Genomic DNA, 20,309 nt, shown 5'->3' on the forward strand with positions numbered 1-20,309 from the left:
GCTAATAACTTTTTTCCCATTGAGAAATTGAGGAACAAAGGGTAACTTACGCTGTGCCTGCGCATTATCCTGCTAATTTAAATGCAGTGCCATTGAACATTCTCAACTCTTCATGGACTCCTGTATTTATTTTATTTTTTTTAAGAATCAGTTGTAACCTGCTCTTGTAGATGAGTTAATATCCAGATTCTCTATTGTCTCCCACCTGGTATTTGATATTATTTTGAAGGAAGTTAGCACGTATACATTAGCTGAAAAAGACTACTGTAGTTGTGAAGTTTTGTGGAGTAAATATTTTTGACTGTTGGATGATTTATTAATATCTACCAGACATTCTGTTAATGTAAAAATATATTTTCATTAGGATATTATTATTAGCCATAAACTGTTGATTCATTAAAGTAGGTAACTATATCAGACTTTTAAAAATAAGCTGACCTGATGTTTTCTTGAAGCTATACACTGTGTGGAATTATAATTACCCCAAATAATTAAAAACGGAAAACAGATGTAATTTTAAAATGACAAACTTATTGTGATAACACAGTAGTAGTGCTGTGTCTGGTGATACATCTAACTTGCCAGAATCCTGAGGTCTCTGATGTAACTTGTTTCTTTCTCTTGAAAAAAGTTGAATAGTTTCGGAATCTTCATTTTTGGCAGCCTGCGTGTGCTTTGGAGTTTATTTATGTGAACTTGAGTAAATCCAAAGAGAAGTCAGCTTGTGATTTATAGCATGGGAGACAGATGTGAGAAATTATTTCCACGTGGCTCTGAGATGTTCTGTTTTTAGATAATTCATGCTTTTGCTTTAGAAATTATTTTTAAAAGATTGTGACCTTGCTGATGGAGTGAAGTAGTCTCTTTTTCCCCAAATTTATTTTTGATGTGGTTCATTATGATAGATGTCTTTTTAAATAAAATGTTACTTAATTTTGGTATGGCAAATGGAAGCACAGCTGGATATAAGAACATTTTTGTGTATTTTAAGACTGGAACTCATGTAGTAGTTGATACCAAACTAGATCTACCAGATGTTTATTTCAGCTTCATAAAGTGAAAGTACTTGTACAGATTAAAGAAAAAATACTGTAGAAAATTTGTTTCTTTTTAATCTCTGTATTTACTGTTAAATCCCATGCAGTTCTGCCATTCAGAACTCTGTCATGAATCTTAAGTGTTTTATGTTATCTTTTTTAAAAAAACGTTTCTTCTTTCTATTTGATGGTTTGAATTTGTTGGTGAGTCAGAAAGTTGTGTGAGTAAAGAAGCATTTGTGTCCACTTGTGAGTGAGCTCTGTTGGCTTTGTTATAGGAAACAAAGCAGCTTAGCCATTTTTTCGTGCTGACACATGCTTAAAATTACATCTTCATTCACATTTATGCTGATGTTTTATTATTTTTGGTAATGCATTTGGTACAAGATCAGCCTCTTTCAATTGCGCATGCAGTAGTTGACTTGGACTGTGTATGTGTTACCCATACAAGATACTGCCTTATGTTTGGGCCTTTTTTCAAATAGCTTATAGTGATACTTAATAATAGACCTTCATGACAGCAAAACTTCAAAGTCTTCAATAACTGATTATAAAATTGATAAACTTCACATATTTATGTGAGGATGTTTTTTTTTTCTTTCTTTGTGGTGATATTTGTGCTCTACACGTGTTTATTATTACAGATAGCTAGAATGCATGGGAATGACATTCAGTGTAAGTTCTTCACAATTGTCAGCCACGAGGATATTTTTAATATATGAAATAAGGATGTGCAGCTAAAGCCTTAAAAGTTTGCATGAATCTCGGCTGAACATGAGCCAACAGTGTGCCCAGGTGGCCAAGAGGGCCAACAGCATCCTGGCCTGCATTAGAAATGGTGTGGCCAGCAGGAGCAGGAGGTGATCATCCCCCTCTACTCAGCACTGGTGAGGCCACACCTCGAGTGCTGTGTTCAGTTTTGGGCCCCTCACTACAGGAAAGATGTTGAGGCCCCGGAACGTGTGCAGAGAAGGGCAATGAAACTGGTGAGGGGTCTGGAGCACAGGGCTTATGAGGAGAGGCTGAGGGAGCTGGGGTTGTTCAGTCTGGAGAAGAGGAGGCTCAGGGGAGACCTCATTGCACTCTACAACTTCCTGAAGGGAGGCTGTGGTGAAGAGGGATTTGGCCTCTTCTCCCAGGCAACGAGCAGGACACGGGGAAATGGCCGCAAGTTGTATCAGAGGAGGTTTAGGTTGGACATAAGGAAGAACTTCTTCTCTCAGAGAGTGGTCAGGCACTGGAATGGCTGCCCAGGGAGGTGGTGGAGTCGCCGCCCCTGGCAGTGCTCAAGAGGCGTCTGGACGACGTGCTGCATGATGTGGTTTAGTGCTTGTGGTGGCAATGGTGATGAGGAGACGGCTGGACTAGATGATCTTACAGGCTATTTCCAAACTTGTGATCCTATGATTCTATGATTCTATGAATCAACAATGCTATACAGAAAGCAGAAAAGCATTCATTGTTCTGGGTGTGCATTGCTTTGATCTTTCAGAAATATTTTCTTTTTTAATTTTATGAAGCTAAGCTTTTATTTCTAGAAATGCTCTTATGGGGAAAACATTTTTTAAAATGTCAGTGTGCTATGTTCTGTTAATTGTGAAGTTTTATCTCCTTTAAAAAAAAAAGTTTCTGAAACTTGTAATTTTGATGAAAATACTTCTCTTTAGGAAGCTACCCTTTCACATTTACACACTGGTTAAAAAATTCACAGCTGGGTGTGTTTATCCAGGACCTGTGTCCAGGATTCTCCAGCAGTTTTGTTGATGGCATTTTGCTCTTCTTCTTTTCAAGTATTTGGCATTTCTTGTGCCACACATTGTGTCGCTTTTGAATACAGTTCTGAGGTGATGCAGAGCAGAAGGAAAAGGCTCCTGGAAAGAGAGAGGTCAGCACTGTGCAGACAGCAAGAGCTTTGGTGTAGGCAGAATCTTACAGTTTGTGAGAAACCAAATTGGCTCTAAGTAGACATTTTGGATTTGGAAAGTTGCTCAAAGACAAAATGTTGAAAAAGGATAGAAGATATTTGGAATTAGAGCGTTAATGGTGGTTATGGCGGCATGCCTTGGCAGCCCGTTGCCTTTCTTCATTTGGCTTTTCCCTGTGGTACAGAAGTAACTCCCAGATTTCCAGGACTGGAGATTAAATTTTCATAATAGCTATGATTAACAGATTTTGCATTGTATTCTTCAAAGAATTAAAAATTGACTGTTTCCATGTCTCTTTTCAAAAGCACTGAAAGAGAACAGCTCAGAGGTAGTTCAGCCTTTTCTCATGGGTTGTGGAACAAAGGAACCAAAGATCACTCAGCTGTGTCTAGCAGCCATACAAAGACTCATGTCCCATGAAGTTGTTTCAGAGGTAAGATCAATCTTTACACAAATTACTAAGTGTTTCAATGTGAGTAGCACAGAGCTCAAACTGAAGATGAGTTGGTTTTTTTGAGGAGGCTCTTTATGTTACACTGAACACAGTTTGCAAAATATATTGCTCGTTTTGATTTAAAAATGTAATTTAGAAGAAAACCTTTTTCATCATTAAAAAAAATGTGGTGGAGAAAAATAATAACTTCTAGAAGGAATTTGTGAATATTCAAAAAAAAGCACTTTTAGTTTGCTTTTTTGTAGCGCAGGAACAGTCACTAATAAACCTGATTAAGACTGTATCCATGAAATTTATTCTATGTGAAAATGCTCTGTATTGTTTGTTGTGTGTTATTTTAAAAACAAAATAAATGTATACACATTTATTGCAACATGAGGTGATATATTATGGTGCTTCCATAAAGTGTGTTAAGAAGTTGGTGAAAATAATATATCTAAATATTTATTTGTGTTTGCATAGTATAAAATTATACTGTTACTTATCTGATATGAGCAGAAAATAAAGAACCCTCTTGAATTTGGACCATACAGTAAGAGATTGCTGTGATACTCAGTTACATACAATTATGAAAGTGCTGTTCTGACAGGTGTACACATGACGTAAATGATATATAAACATCATAATTATTGGCACAAAATGACTTCTTTTTGGTAGGCTGCAGCAGGAAACATTATAAACATGCTTTGGCAACTGATGGAAAATAGTCTTGAAGAACTGAAATTGCTTCAGACAGTTCTTGTTCTTTTAACAACCAATACAGTTGTGCACGATGAAGCACTATCCAAGGTAAGTACATGTTAGTGCCAATTATAGTAGTTATAATATCCAAGAGGAAAACTGGGAAGAAGTTTTATGTATAAAGCTCTTGGAAATAATGGAAGAAGAGGGAGATATCTTGAATTTTTTGACTCTGTATTGGCTTTATACTGAACCGTGAAAATAGGATTTCTTTTATCTTCCTTTTCACTCTGTCTTTTAATTCCTCCACTATAAAAATTCCTAACCTAATGGGAACATTAAATAAAAAACACTGGGTAATGCTTATTCTTTGTTTTCTATGTGTTCAAACTGAAATAAGCACACATAGCACAGCTTAAGCTGTCATGAATGCAGCAAATATTAGAAGCTGCCCCCCACCCTGCCTTAAATCTATCACATAAGTTGTACAGTTATTGCTTTTTCAGTCAGAACTGAAATAATGTTATGGTACAATTTTAAACTAGTACTGCTTTGGATATTGTGTTCTAGCTGAAACAAAAAAACACAGGTATTCTGATCTCGTTATATTTGTGATATCCATCTGCAAATTATGAAGTTTGATTTCTTGATTCTATGTAGGTATTCTTTTTTTAACATAAGGAATTTTTTTGACAGATCACTGCAAACTTCCATATTTGTTTTCTTTGTCTTCCATGTATTGGTTTAATATGGGACGGTTTTGTGTTTCCTTGAGAGAACAGAATTCAAGAATATTTTTAAGGTGTTCTGCTCTGACGAAGGGATTTGAGTTATTCTTTCCTTCAGATTTTGGAGAAATATCTTTGCAGTTAGATGAGTAGTTACTAAAAGCATTACTAATCTAAGCAAGGAAAGGAAAAACATGAAAAGAAATGAAGGCTGGGTTATAAAGGTCTGCTGAAGGCAGAAAGATGATGGAAAAATGTGTAGATGGCAGAATGGAAATTTACTGAGGATTGAAGGATTTGCCGGTCTGTCCATTTTGTCTTGGGTATTTGCACTATGGCAGAGACACTGCATCACCAACTTGTTTCTTTATTCCACATGCTGCTCATTTTCCATATTAGATGCTGTGTTCTAGGGCAAAATAATATTTTTTGAAGAAAATGTTTATCATTTAGAATGTAGGATTCTCAGTAGCAGATGTTCTAAAGCAATGTGTGGTAATGTTATAGATTGAATTTAGGCTGTAGAAGGAGGCAAATGTTCACATGCTGCGATTACTAGAAAATCTAATTGCTGCACTGTTAACAAATTGTTTACAGCAAAATGAAAACTAGTGTATTTTAGAACTATATGGTCAATTTGGGGCAGGCTTTGTCTGAGACGAGAAAAAAAATTCATGTTTTTATCCAAGGCTTGGAATCACTAGAGTTTCTGAGTTGGTCAAATGTAAGCCTTAATTAATATGAATAAAATAATGGGTTGGTTTGTTTGCTTTTTCCCACAAGATTATTTGGAGAACTGTTTGAAAGGTTTTTTTTTCCATGTTGAAAAGTTCATGAAGAAAATGAGTTTGAGGCAGATGTGTGTTGAATATTCATGTTTCAGCCTGAGTGATTGAAATTATGAAAATTACTGGTAAACCTTCTTGTAGAGACCCTTAATATGCACATTACAGTTAGATTAACCTGCAAGTAATGCAACATTTTTTGAAAGTCCAGAAGTGTATGATGTATGGCATAATCTAAGTGGAGTCCACAGATGGTTTACAACAAAAAAAAGGAAGTAAAAGGAAATTGTGACTCTTGTATGGCAGCACATGGCACCGTGCCTGGGTGTGGCTGAAGTTCATGCAAGTGCAAGGTCATGAAATAAAGGTAGAAGAGCAAGAAATACAGGTTTTACCACACATACAGATGTTAATCTTCAAAATTCATTATAAGACCATTAATTATGAAATTATGTGTTAGATGCAATAACAAATCCAATGGCAAACAATATTCAGGTCACTGCCTGCACAATGGCACATCAAAATATGCACCTTGGGAGGAACGATAGCAGCCCAGCTAACGTGGTTATTTAAGTGTTGTGATTTATGTAGTAGAGGAACTGTGTAAAGTTATTCACGTTTTAGCTTTGAAGTTGCCTAATGTTTCTGTAATTAGCTGTATAATCCTGATGTCCTTATTGACCTTAATGTTCATACAAATTGTTTTATGTAGTTGATTGCTGTGTGTTCTCAGTATGATGGTTACTGTTTTATTGGTGCATTGTAGCATCATCTGTTATTACCACTTCTGGTTTACTGTTAGGGAGGATTACTAAAGAGAATTTTGGCTAGAATAATCCATAAGAGTTATTCTGGTTCTTCAAATTTAAAGTGATAGAACTAGGTTTTTTCAGGCAACCTTTTGACAAACGATAGTGGAAAATATTCCCCAGTCAGCTATCTTGACTTAGCTAAAAGGTGAAGATTTACTGCTGTGAGGTGATCTATTTATTTATTTATTTTCAGGCAATTGTACTTTGCTTTCGATTGCACTTCACAAAAGATAATATCACAAATAACACTGCAGCAGCTACAGTGCGACAGGTAGTTACTGTGGTGTTTGAGAGAGTGGTTGCTGAAGATGAACGATACAAAGGTGAGCATACTTTTTTCTCTGCTTGCTTGTTTTAGCCTGTTTCAGCAGACATCAGGTGTTTATCTTTTTCAGATAACGTTATGAAAGATCTAAGCATTATTCATTTTTATGGTCTTTTGTACGTTGACTTGTATTTACAAGTGATGAAATTTTCAGTGCCAATCCAAGTCAGTACTATATAGAGAGATTGATATAAAATAATAAAAAAAATCTTTTTTTTTTTTCTTTTTTTTTTCCCCAAGTGTGAGAGCTTATCTTCAGGTTAGTATTGTGGAGGAGTTTGGGGTGAGGGAGCCAATTAAAGTGAAGATACCTTAGAACACTTAGTGTGGAATAGGCCACAACAGTGGTTCTAAAGAGGGCATTCATTGTAAAGAAGAGCTTGGTATTCGTGATCTGTGGTATTCCATCTAATCTCTATTTCTATAGAAATAATAAGCTATTGAAGAATTATCTGGCCATTCTTTTAGAACCTCTTTGTGAGAACACTTAATGTATACTTGATTTTGAACAGTTCCTTGGTTCACAAAACTGATTTTTGTTTTCACACAGACATTATTGAACAGCCAGTTGCAGTTCAAGGAAATAGTAACAGAAGATCTGTCAGTACACTGAAGCCATGTGCTAAAGATGCATATATGCTTTTTCAGGTAGTTGGGCAGCATATGCTTACACATTTGCAGTTGTGATTGGGTGCTCTCTGTCTCTGTAAGAAATTTCAGAAATTTGTTTTTTGGCATATTGGTGAGGTCCTTAACTAGAGCTTCAGGCCTTCTTATATGTATTTATTATAATTGGCAATAATATGCTGTATCCAAGAGGGATGGTTGGAAAATGAAGACAAAGTGGCGTAAGAAAATGCTTTATTATGAATCTTAAGTATGCATGTTGACATTTAGTTTGAAGTTCTTATTTGCTTTAGCCACACACTGCTAGCATAGTCATACTTTTTGTCTTTAGTAATGTATATTAGTGTAAAATGTGTGACAAAAAGTAAGAATTGTATTCAGCATACCAATAAAAATTTCTTGGCTTTGCAAAGTCACTAATCTTGAGATATTTTTGAGGGCAAGAACAAACAGAATTACTGCAGGGATACCAGCAAATAAGTAATTTTATTTTATTTTATTCTATTTATTTATTTTCATAAGAACTTAAGATGTGTTTGAGGAAAAATTGCTTTGAAATTGTTACTTACCAAGGATACAATGTGTGTAGATATTGTTGTAGACTCAGGAAATTATTACAGCAAAGGACTCTGAAGAAAATCTAAATGTTACTGTGTTTCTTTTTAAGGATCTTTGTCAGTTAGTTAATGCTGATGCTCCTTACTGGCTTGTTGGTATGACAGAAATGACCCGAACTTTTGGCCTTGAACTTCTTGAGTCAGTCCTCAATGACTTTCCACAAGTGTTTTTACAAGTGAGTAGTTGTCAGAGAGAAAATTAGGAACTCTTTTCTTCACGTGTGTAGTAATAATTCCACATCATTAACTCTTTAATTTAGCATGAATACCACTTTCAAAAGAAACAGACTATTACATGTTTGATCTTTTAGTTGATGGGGAAGTAGTGCTTTTTGACCACCTTTTTTTTTTTCTTTCCATCACATTCAATTTGTGCACTCTGTGGAACATGTTGCTCTGTTTCATATTTTATTTTGCCTGTTGTATCCCTATGAAGTTGTATTTTCCTATCTTGAATTATGTATAAAACTTTCGATGATTGAGCTGCGTAACTTAATGAGAACATTAACTCTGCAACACTTGCAAAGTAGAAGCAATTATAACTCTGATTTGTGTGCATCTACTGCATACTAAGGCACCATAATCTTGTGGTAGCATATTTTAGCAGATGTTGTCTAAATTAAGAAGCTTAATATGTAAAAACTGATGTACTTGCAGGCTATTGTTGTTTGCAAGATATAGGAAGAGGAGTGCAAGTATGTACCTGAGAGTGTGATTTCATCATGCTTTTTGGGAACTTTACAATATCTGCCACTCTTTTCATTTCACTAACATTTAATTGATACCAGGATTTACATGACTTCAGAGTCCCCGATCTTAACAGTGCATGTAAATAAGATGCATAATCAGTGCTACTGATGGCAATTGAAGAATATCTGTTAATAATTTGTTTTGAGCATGAGTTTTTCTTTCATTTTCTTTCAGCATCAAGAATTCAGTTTTCTTCTTAAAGAAAGAGTATGCCCTCTCGTTATAAAGCTCTTCTCCCCGAATATAAAATTCAGACAAGGTTCTAGCACATCATCTTCCCCAGCACCAGTGGAAAAACCATATTTCCCCATCTGTATGCGCTTGCTAAGAGTAGTTTCTGTTTTGATTAAGCAGTTTTACAGTTTGCTGGTAAGAAATGCATTCAAATTTTCCTTATGCTATCCTGTTTTGCCATGTATATGCCATTGCTGTGGTAAATAATAGCATAAGTTCATAGCTGGGAAATGCTGACTTGAAAGAAGAAAAGTGTAAAAATCATCATTCTCTTATAGATATTTGTGTTTACCTGTATGATACACATATGATTTTGTTAACTGTAGACTTTCATAAATTCTTAGAATAGGTTAAGTGTTGTCTTTTTTGTAATGGACTGATTTGGTTAAGCCAGTTTTGATCTTATATTGTTTACCTGGCTTTAAATATTGTCAACTACTGTGCTTTGTCAGTAATTGCTAAGAGGCTTTGGACCTCTGATGCTAAAGCTGTTGACAGAATGTTCATAAAAAACACATGTTCAGCTGTTCTTTACCTTCTAAGTGTTAGGCATTTACTTAAAAAATAATCTTTTTTTTTTCGTTTATTTACTGTAGTGCATTTATTTTGTAAAAGTATCTATAAAGAATTTTAAAGCCTTTAATACAATTGCATATGTACTGTTATCTTGTCAAAACAATACTATAAGTACTAGATATGGTTTTTGTATGTTTTTTGAGTAAATGCTTGTTGAAGTGTAGTTGTTTGTTTGTTTGTTTGTTTTTTTAAACCTGTGCATAACTTGTTTTAAGATGACACAAGAATTCAGGAAAGATATTTTGCATAAAGATTTTTCTTTTAATTCAGTGACTATAAACTCTGTATTTTAGGTGACGGAATGTGAAATATTTCTGTCATTGCTGGTTAAGTTTCTGGATGCAGACAAACCACAGTGGCTAAGAGCTGTTGCAGTAGAATCTATTCACAGGCTTTGTGTGCAGCCTCAGCTATTAAGGTATAACGTACAGCAAGTTTCCCTCTTACTTACATTTTAAGAAATCTTGTTATTTTTCTTTGCTGGAAAATGCTTTCTAAAACATTTTAAGTAGGATGAAACTTACATTCAATAAACTCCTGAAGGTAATTGTATATAAAGCATTAGGCAATGCTGATTACCCAGGAAGGGATGAATTACAGTTATTTGCATATTCCCAAAAAACATTTATCCCCAGCTGATGGGGTAAATGATCTGATTTGCAGAAAAAATTTTAGTCTCTAATTTATCAAATGGTTCTTATATTTTATAAAATACTTTTCAGGTCCTTTTGTCAGTCCTATGATATGAAGCAACATTCCACTAAAGTTTTCCGGGATATTGTGAATGCATTGGGGTCCTTCATCCAATCTCTATTTCTTGTACCAAGTACAGGGAATACATCAGTGACACCAAACCAAACTGGTAAGGCTTTGTCCTTATTATAGTTTTAATTTTCCAGTTGTTGTTTTTTTTTTTTCTTGTAATAGTAAATTCTGATTTGATTCAGTATATGCTTGGTTTGATACAGTCCTGTTCTTTATTGTTTATTTATCTGGAAAGCTAGCTTGAAACCAACACTGTAGCTCACTCTGAAAGTAATGCCCCATGTTTATTTCCATGGAAAATATGATAGATATGAAGAGTCCAGTAGCCTTATTTGATAGAGCAAATTCTCAGCTGCAAAACACTATTTTTCGACGTACCACCATTAGCTCTGTATTTTTGCCAGCAGTGAGCAAAACCCTGCATGCCACACTTGTAAAAATTTGCACCAGTGGAGGTGATCCACTGTTACTGTCAGTGCTGTTGAAATGCACTGCCCACAGCTTCACTGTGCTCACACCCACTTTTTGGTCTCCATAAACATTCAGCAAACATCGTCAATGAATGTCAGTGGGTGCAATTTTTTCTGCATGGAGGAATTAAATTCCACACTTCTGCTTCATACACACTTCCATGTCAGGCACTGTTCTGTCAGACTGCCCCTCTGCTGCTATCTGTCACACAGAAACAAAATGGAATGGAATATTGGCAGGAAGGTTCAGCCTCTACTGCCATACCACCAGCATCTGCCTCTGATGCCCTGTGCCAACATAATAAAGTATGAGGCATTACTTTCAGAGCAACTGAAACTTTCAGATCAATAATTTTCAGATCTGCTACAATAGATGATGTTACATACCTGTATCATGGAGAAGATTTAGCCCTCAAACAGCATAGTTGCATGTGTATCTGTTTCTACAGCTACCAAGCTCTTTGGTTCACATCTTTTCAGAAAGAAATTGAGAGATTTATTTCTAATTTCTAACTACTATAAATTGATTTCTGTCTGACTGAGAAGGATGTCACTTAGGGCTGTGTACAACTGAAGTTTTGGCCAGCATGCATTTGCTTCCTATTTTGAGAGACAATAGTATATTCTTCTGGATTTTTAAGGGCAAAACTGGACTGAGGAAGCCAAAGGGTATAAAGACTGCTCTGTGTTTTACAGATGATCTTTGTGTTTTCTGTAAAATGAAAGTAGTTGCTTACTGAAAATAAACTTGATTATCTTTTTGTGCAACCAGAGTTGTGGCATTTCTCTAGGTATATTTTATTGATTATAAGAAGGAGTGGTCTTCCTGTTAATCCCTTTGCAAGTAGTCACATCTGGTTTAGGGCTTTCTATTTCTTCCCAGGGTTCTGGAAGCATGTCTGCTGTTAAATAAATAAACATTAAAAAATCTGGGCTTAGACACATACTTTCCATATTTCCCTGATGAAGCTTGAATTAAAATTTGATGTTAATATTATTTACATTAATTAACTTGTTAGTAGTTGTTTGATAGTTACATGTATGGAAACTGTTAGTGGAATATTATTTCTGGATTAGTTTAATCCATTTAAGAAAATTAGAAAAGCAGTTTTCATCATAAAACACATGCACAAAGAAAACCATTCAACTTCTCCTCAAAACTTACACTTTCCATTCATGTAAAATGGGACTGCAGCAGGCTCATACTTTTAGTAGTATCATTATTTCCCTGGTTTGTCACTTCAGTTTGTTTCTCCTTTACCTTTTTACTTCTCTCTGACTGAGTGATTTTCATGTCTCTTTCTCATACGTTTCTTGTCTACGCTTTTTCTTCTATGGCCACAGCTGACAAAGAACAGATCAATGCAACTTGATTTTTGAATGGAATCTTCTGACTGTAATGACAGTCCTTTGGTAGCAGGTGGTTGTACCCACCTGGTTGGCTTTTGAGCTTTGCTTTTGCAACAGGGTAGTTGGTTCATGCCTTTTGCACAAAGCTGTGCCACATTGCTCAGAGTGTTACCCAGTCAGCTCTTGGGGACCTCTAACAGTGGAGACTGCAGAACCTCTCTGGACAGCCTCCTCTCCTGCTTGTTTCTTTCCTTATGGGTCTGTACCCCTTGTGATGCAATGTAAGACAATTAGTTCCTTCTGTCCCACCATACATCACTCCAGTGTGCCTGGAGCTCTTCTGGTTGAGATCTTCACAGAGCAGAGTGCAGCTGCTTTGAGGTTCTCCCAGAGATATTTCTCCACACTGAATGTAGTCAGCTCTTCCTCCTCCTCACTCACAGTACAAGTGCTCCATCGTCCTACCAGTTTCACAGACCTCCTCTAAACACACTGCAGTTTGTGCGTGCCTTGTAGCGTAGGGCCAAAACTGGATGCAGAATCTAGATGCAGTCTAAGAAATGCTGAGCAGAGTGAGGTAATCAATTCCCTTGATCTGCTGGCTGTACCTCTGCTAAGACGTATTGCTGGCCTGTGCTCACCAGCCCACCAGGGCCCAATTTTGTATCAGGGTTTTCAGACAGAAAATCAGAAGGATTTCTCTCTTGTGTCTATAGATAAAAACAGTGCCAGTTGGGGCCCTCTTTTTTCCTGCAAAAACCCTGAGGGGGAGAAAGACTTGTGGGTTCTAGTGGATGGAAAGCAGGATATGAGCCATCAGTGGCTTGGAAGGCCAACCATATCCTGGGCTTCATCAAAAGAGGGGTGGCCAGCAGGGAGAGGGAGAGGATTGTCCCCCTCTACTCTGCCCTTGTGAGACCTCATTTAGAGTACTGCATTCAGGCCTGGGGACCCCAGCACAGGAAAGATGTGGAGCTGTTGGAGTGGGTCCAGAGGAGGTCCAAGAAGATGTTCACAGGGCTGGAGGATTACACCTATGAAGAAAAGTTGAGCTGGCCTTGCTTAGGAGAAGAGAATTTTCTCACTGTGGCCTTTCAGTACTTGTGTAACTTATAAGGAGGGGGACTGACATTCAGACTGACATAGTCTGACAGTGATAGGGAACGGGGGAATAGCTTTAAACTCAAAGAGGAGAGATTTAGATTAGCTGTTAGGAGGAAATTCTTTAACCAGAAAGTGGTGAAACTCTGTAACAGTCTGCCCAGAGAAGCTGTGGGTGCCCCATCCATGGAGGCACTCAAGACTAAGTTGGATGGGGTGCTGGGCAGCCTGAGCTGGTGTGTGGCAGCCCTGCTCAGAGCAGGGAGTTGGAATTGCGTGTTCTTCAAGGTCCTTCCAACCCAAACCATTCTATGATTTTATGAGAAGGTGAAAGCTGCATCTGCCGAAGTTTTGTGTCATTCTTTTTTACTGTAAGGAATCGTGTTGAAAAGAATATTTTAACTGCTTTTGGTAGGATTGCAGAAAACCATACTGCTGTAATTACTTTCACATCAGTGGCAGTGTGTGGTTTACCAGTTTAGCAGTGTGACTTTTTTTTTTTTTAATCTGTTAAGCTTTACTATATTGAAGTGTGTATACATAGGTTTCTGCTTGTATTCATATTGCCTGAATTAGTAAATTAGCTTCTCAACGTGCTTACAAGAGAGCACACTGTTATGCTGTTGGTAGGTGCTGTGAGTCACCTTTGGAACTCTGCCTTTTTTCTGCATTGTCTGTACAGATAGAACCTAAATTTATGGCACGTCCTTCTAGCTCATGTATTCTTCTTTCCACGTACAGGAACCATATATGTACAAACTTCCTTGTCCTTTCATCTGGGGATTTTTTAATTTTTTTTTTTTTTCTTGAGTTGGAACCAGTACCTCCTATCTGCTGATTGGGTCTTCCCTGATGTTTTTTTTCTTCTGCTTTGGCATGGAACAGATTCAGACACTTCAGTTCTCTTCATATTCCCTACATTTCTGAAATCTTTAAAGTCAGTGATGATCTTTATTCTTGAAATGATCATCCTCTCTTTCCTACTACTACTGAGATCTAAGTGCAACTCAAATAGTCCTTAAATTTGAAAACGGATTGAATCTTCACTGAAATATTTATTATTTCATTGAGACCACTGATGTTCTGTTTGTTCAGTGTTAAGAATGCTGCTATGCCTGATACAGACACATTTTATTCTGAGTTAAAGTACTAAGGGGTGGCAGTTACTACAGAACAGCCATGCCTTTTAAACTGATTACTTTGCACATTGTACCGTGTTGTAGACAGCAGGGGGAGCTCAAAAGTAGTTTTTTGTGTTGGTGATGATGCATCAAGTAGGGCATCTCAGATCAATCAGTGTATTTGAAGTTAAAAAATTAAGTGTAGAAGAAGTGTAGAAAAAAATTATGTGTTTGCTGATTACTAAAGTTAGATTGTGAGAATGGTTAATTTTAACCCTTGGTTTTCCTGAACAGGAAGCAATGCATCAGGGAGCACTGGATCAGCACAGACAAACCCAGGAGTGCTTGGAATGGGAGGCGGTGCAACTGTATTACCTGCCTTTGAATACAGAGGTACCTGGATACCTATCTTGAATGTAACAGTACAAGGCAGTGCTAAAGCTACCTAGTAAGTACCACTATCTTTCTGAAAAAATATATAACAAATACTTTTATTTACAACTTGTCCAAGGCTTTTTTTTTTTGTTAATTAGTGAATAATGAGCTGTTCATTTCACTGATATTCAGATATATTATGAATTTTCTTCTTTTCAGCAGAGAGAGGTGGTCTAATTTTCAACTGTTTTGTCCAAATTATCTGGATTCCATTCTGAATATCCTCTACAGCTGTAGCATCTGTTGGATTTTATTTTTACTGTAGTGTTGCTGACTTAACTCTGCTTTTAGATCTTGGTATAGTACATAACAATTTCAGAAAGAAACATTTTGCCGCCTCCATTCAGGTGTCCTGTGCTCTGCTTTGAATTTGCTTGCATCTTAACTTTGGATCTCTCCAGTGAGTCCATGATTCTGTCTCAGTAATTTTTGCATTCTGTTTTTCTTCTGTGAAAGATAATGGAATTATTGCTACTCTGTCTTGTCAGCAGTTTGTTTCTCCAGTAGTCTCTTCACTTACGATATTACTGTAGATTTGGGTTACACCCTTGCTTTGATTTTCTGTTACTGCTGACATTAGGCTTTCCTAAAATTACCAGATATTGTATATGTATTGTACCAGATATTGATTTAATTGGGGACCTCTGTGAACAGAGCTAGCAGAGTTTTTTTCCTGGAGTGGGGCTGTTTTCTTTTGAATGCATGAAGACTTGCATTCAACATTTTTCGTGGCCATTCCCATGGAACTAACAACTCTATTCTGCAGTTTGCTTTCCCATCCTTGGAAGTTAGTGTGTATGATCTCCACCTCACAGGCGTGCTGTAACTATTAAACCCATTAGTAATTTTAAGTAGAGCCATGTACTTGTAAGTAGATAGAGGATGAAATGTATTGATGGAGGGAAGAGGGAAAAGCACTACATTGTGACTGCATTACACAACTGCTGGAGCAGAATTTAGGGACTTCCTTAGTTGGACTGTGTTACCCTCCACATTTAACATTGCTTAGAATTATAGAATCACAAGGTTGGAAAGGACCTACAAGACCATCTAGTCCAACTGTCCTCCCATTACCACTGCTACCACAGGCTACTAAACCACATCTCACAGCTCCTCATCCAGACGCCTCTTGAGCACTGCCAGGGATGGCGACTCCGCCACGTCCCTGGGCAGCCATTCAGTGCCTGACCACTCTCTGAGAGAAAATGTTTCTCTTTATGTTTAACCTAAACCTCCTCTGATACAACTTGTGGCCATTTCCTATGGAGCCAAACCCCTGCTCATCATAACCTCCCTTCAGGAAGCTTGTTTTCCTACATGTGAGTGTGTTGCTTTTTTCAGACCATCACCTAAGCCTGGATCACTATTGCTTTTTTTTTTTTTTTTGTCTGATGCCTTCTTTCCCATCTTTGGAATCCATTCAGTTTTACTTTTTTTTTCAGCTGACCTCTTATCCCCCAAACGTCACTTTTAGCGGTTCAACTTAAAATAGGTGTTACAGAAATCAGACTCAAGACTTCAAAAAATAAAGTAGCAATTTCTAAAATCTGTAACATTTTGATAAATGATATATTTGATTGTAAGCTAATTTAATGGCTTTACTTATCATTTTTTGCAGCAGAGGTTGTTTGACTTACTTCATCTTAGTCATTTTTTTCCTCTGTGCCACATTCTCCAACATAGTCAGGCATAAACTAAATTCAGTATGGAAATCCTGTGTTGTAGTGCTGATCCAAGATTCAGGTGTTGAAATCAGTACCTGTCTGAATGCCAAACAGTTGACAAAGCTATGCTTTATTTGTCACGACACTGTTACTATTTGCTTTTATGGAGTCATCACACTTCACACTCTGCTCTGTTTTTGGTGTTACAACTACTCTTTATTTATTGTTGTTGCTACTTTTTCAATATGAAATGAGTACTGTTTCTTCTGCCCTCCATCATGTCTTTAAGAGTAGAAAGAAAAGTTGAACGTTTGATCTACCTATACTTCATATTCCCTCAGATGCCTCAAACAGCCATCTTCAGGAAAGTTGAATTAATAAGTGAAGCATTACATGCTCAGGGAAAGGTGAATCTTTGGGCAGAAAGCTGTGGAGGCACTAGAGTGTAAAATCCTTGGTATACTGCAGTTGGAATGCCTAATCTGTTTAAGAATGTTTTGTAAAGCAAATCCTGGAACAGAAGTTGTTGGGATAGCAGGTCGTTTCTTTAACAGACCACCTTTGCTTGTGCAGATACTGCTGCAGCAGCAGCTATGACCTGTTTCTTGTTGGGCTTTTAGCCCAGCAACTCTTTACAACCTTTTAAGGTAAAATATGAAGAAAAGTGATAATGAGGCTGCATTTCTAGAATGATGACGATTTAACTGCATGATACCCAGCAGTGAAATCCAGCATTTCCTCTTTGTACAAGTAACTGCCATTGTCTACTATGCATGCAGTTTATGAATATTTACTCATATATTATCTTGCTGTGGCAGACTTTTCTGGTTGTATGGACTCAGCTTGGAACATTTGGCTTATCCTCAATTTTGTTATAAGAGTGCTCCCACTGTTGTGACTTTCTGACCTATTTCTTCTGTTTTTTTTCTATTTAATTATGTTCTTTGGGACACATTCACTTTCAGCAGCTATAAGTACTGTAAAAAAAGGAGAATAATTTATTGAGTGATACCTACTGTATGTATTAACTTCATAACTGTACTTTAGTTTACTATTTTACTTAATGCTTCATTTACCTTTTTAATTAGCTACTTAATCAAGTAGTTGATTTTCTTGAGTTGCTGTAAATTGTCAAGGTTATTTGGGGCCTGTTAGCACTTGGTATTGATTTGGAATCTTTGTTTTTGTTGCTGTTTTTAATCACAGTTGTAATATTACGTACCTACCTGTAATGCTTTCGATTTTTCAGTTTGGAAATGCTGGACAAAGTGGAACCACCTACAATTCCTGAAGGCTATGCTATGTCAGTGGCATTTCACTGTTTACTCGATCTTGTCCGTGGTATCACTACCATGATTGAAGGAGAGTTGGGAGAGGCAGAAACAGGCAGTCAAAGCACAGCAGAGACAACTTCATTACCAGCACAGTCTTCAAAGCATCAGGACTTGCAGTCTTTATCTGACCAGTCAGACAAAGAACTAGGTATTTGAAAATGCAAATGCTGTCTAATGTGCAACAGTTTTATGTAAAGCTGGATTACGGGAGTTAATGCTTTGTTGCTTGAATTTATTGCTTTAAAATCTTACATAAATATTTTTAATGATGGAAGAGGGTTTTTTTTTTTTGGTTTATTTTGTAACAGAACAGCAGTAGTCTTACAAAACTTGACTTGATATAATGCTTTTGTCCTCTAGCACCTTAGCTCTACATTCATTATAGTGAACTGATACTGTTTTACTTGTTTTGGGAATGTGAGAGAAAGATTAGGCATTTTGTTTTCCAGAATGGCTTTTCTTCCTTCCTGTGTCCTTTACTCTTCTTAAGAAGAAACTTAACTGAAAGAAATGTGCCAGTTAAGACTGTACTACAAATGAGTAGTAGTTACTAATGAGATGAAAAGAAAAATATTCTAATGGAAAGATTTTAAGCGAGTTACAAGTATGTGGGAAGAGCATAATTTATTTAAAACCGGAAATAATATGGGCTTGTATCTGTGCAAGATATGGAGAGTCTGTATATGTATAAGCAGAAGATCCATCTCATGACATGCTGACTTGTGTACCTGGCAGCTGAGATTCTATGAGCTGCTTTAATCATCGTCTGCAGTCCCTGCCAAACGCAGAGCCCTCCGTGAATGCTGCAGAGCTCTCCATGGTGCTGCAAGCAGCACAAGTTTGGCCTGGGTCTTGTAGTGGTTGAGGGAAAAAGAAAGCTCTGTGGACTTACAGGCACATTTTAATTTTGTTAGGCCAGTTTTGTTTCTTAATACATTAGTGAAATGAAGTGTCTGTATATATCCAGTAGCCTGGAAAGCGCTAAAAGACAAGGGGAGAGATAGTTCCTGCACTGCAGAATTTCAGTAGAATGTTTCTTGTTTGCCTGATATTCCACCGTTATGCACTTATGCATACGTGTGCACTTATTTTTGTAGAAAAGGATTAAAAATAGTTTTGTATAACTTTGTAGGATTTTTTGAAATGTAATTTAGAATAAGCATTGCACTCGTTACATTTTTACCTTAGCAATATTGCTATAAATCGGTCTGTTTAACTGGTAATGGTATGAGTGCATGCATACATGTATCTGTGCATGTGTATTTATATATACATATGTGTGTTTGTGTATATATACACACACAAACTTTAAAGTTCCAACACCAGACACTGTATGTTTGTAATAATATTTTAGTTCAGAAACTTTCTATTATTTGTTTCTACTTTAAATAATTATGTATTTATTTCAAGTTAGCAGAGCTGTTTGGGAAGAAATGGTAAATGCATGTTGGTGTGGTCTTCTTGCTGCATTGTCCCTCCTACTTGATGCAAGGTATTTGATCTTCCATTTCTCATGATCTTTCAGAGATGATATTCTCAGTTATACTTTGAACTGAGTTTGTCTGTTGGTTGACTGTTGTTTGAGAGAGCTATTCTTAGTATGCAAGAAGATGTCTGGGGGTTGGTGATTGCGAGGCTGAGTGAAGATCTACTAGGTGTAAACTACATGGAACCATTATTGTCCTTCAATACAGGAAAATTAATTTGAATTTCAAAAACTTCCATTTAAACTAAATCGTATTCTTTTTTAATTTGACTGAATATTTCAATATGATGAAGTGATTCTACTCACATTGTGATTAGTGTTGATAAGAATCTCAGTACTTGTTAATATTTCAACAATTGGTATTAATATACAGTCTTTCAAATGGAGGAGCTGTTTACTAAGTAATAACTTTAGTAACTATTGCATGGCTTTCAAAGAGTCTTTTTCTTATCAAACACTATTTTCTGAAATTGGTGTTAAATATCTCCTCATAGTCTCTTTTGTGAAGTCATTCATAACTGAGGAACAGTTTTATAGGAAATGGTTCTGAAGAATTTTGTTGATTGGTTGTGCTTGTTCTTCAGTGTTTATGGTGCTCCGATTTCGAAGTATGAGTTCTGATTGATTTCAGTTTGGGTTAGCTGCTTCTGTGCCATGGGTTAATTCTTAGTAAACAGTGTCTACCGTTTCAGCACTGATGAAGCTGCTACTGAAAATATTTTAAAAGCAGAATTAACTATGGCTGCACTCTGTGGAAGACTAGGTCTTGTAACATCAAGAGATGCCTTCATTACTGCCATTTGCAAAGGATCCTTACCTCCTCACTATGCTCTTACTGTATTAAATAGCACAACTGCAGCTCTGTCCAGCAAATGTAAGTATATAGATTTTCCTCTGTTGTTCAAATGTGTTTAATTTTGCTCTACACGTTGTCCATCAATCACAGAATCATGGAATTGTAGGGGCTGGAAGGGACCTCCAGAGATCATCTAGTCCAGCTCTCCTGCAAAGCAGGCTCCCTACAGCAGGCTG

The 20,309-nt window shown here is 36.8% G+C and overlaps 1 protein-coding gene across 3 annotated transcripts in view; it reads left to right on the forward strand.

The window, feature by feature from the left end:
- The window catches only part of MON2 (MON2 homolog, regulator of endosome-to-Golgi trafficking), a 75,319-nt gene that overhangs the window by 15,765 nt on the left and 39,245 nt on the right, over positions 1 to 20,309 (forward strand). For 2 of the 3 annotated variants that reach the window (XM_042816413.1, XM_042816412.1), the window contains exons 3-14: positions 3,268 to 3,395; positions 4,074 to 4,205; positions 6,616 to 6,745; positions 7,298 to 7,395; positions 8,042 to 8,167; positions 8,916 to 9,110; positions 9,845 to 9,969; positions 10,274 to 10,413; positions 14,653 to 14,806; positions 17,707 to 17,939; positions 19,202 to 19,283; positions 19,970 to 20,151. In XM_042816413.1, coding sequence (XP_042672347.1) covers positions 3,268 to 3,395; positions 4,074 to 4,205; positions 6,616 to 6,745; positions 7,298 to 7,395; positions 8,042 to 8,167; positions 8,916 to 9,110; positions 9,845 to 9,969; positions 10,274 to 10,413; positions 14,653 to 14,806; positions 17,707 to 17,939; positions 19,202 to 19,283; positions 19,970 to 20,151 — 1,725 coding nt within the window. Of the gene's footprint in view, positions 1 to 3,267; positions 3,396 to 4,073; positions 4,206 to 6,615; positions 6,746 to 7,297; positions 7,396 to 8,041; positions 8,168 to 8,915; positions 9,111 to 9,844; positions 9,970 to 10,273; positions 10,414 to 14,652; positions 14,807 to 17,706; positions 17,940 to 19,201; positions 19,284 to 19,969; positions 20,152 to 20,309 lie in introns of those variants that run through there. The other variant, XM_042816414.1, reaches the window with a different exon arrangement.

Source organism: Centrocercus urophasianus, unplaced genomic scaffold (assembly GCF_019232065.1).
Source record: "Centrocercus urophasianus isolate 14NV4802_14NV808 unplaced genomic scaffold, USGS_Curo_1.0 seq_15, whole genome shotgun sequence".
In the NCBI taxonomy this organism is placed as follows: domain Eukaryota; kingdom Metazoa; phylum Chordata; class Aves; order Galliformes; family Phasianidae; genus Centrocercus; species Centrocercus urophasianus.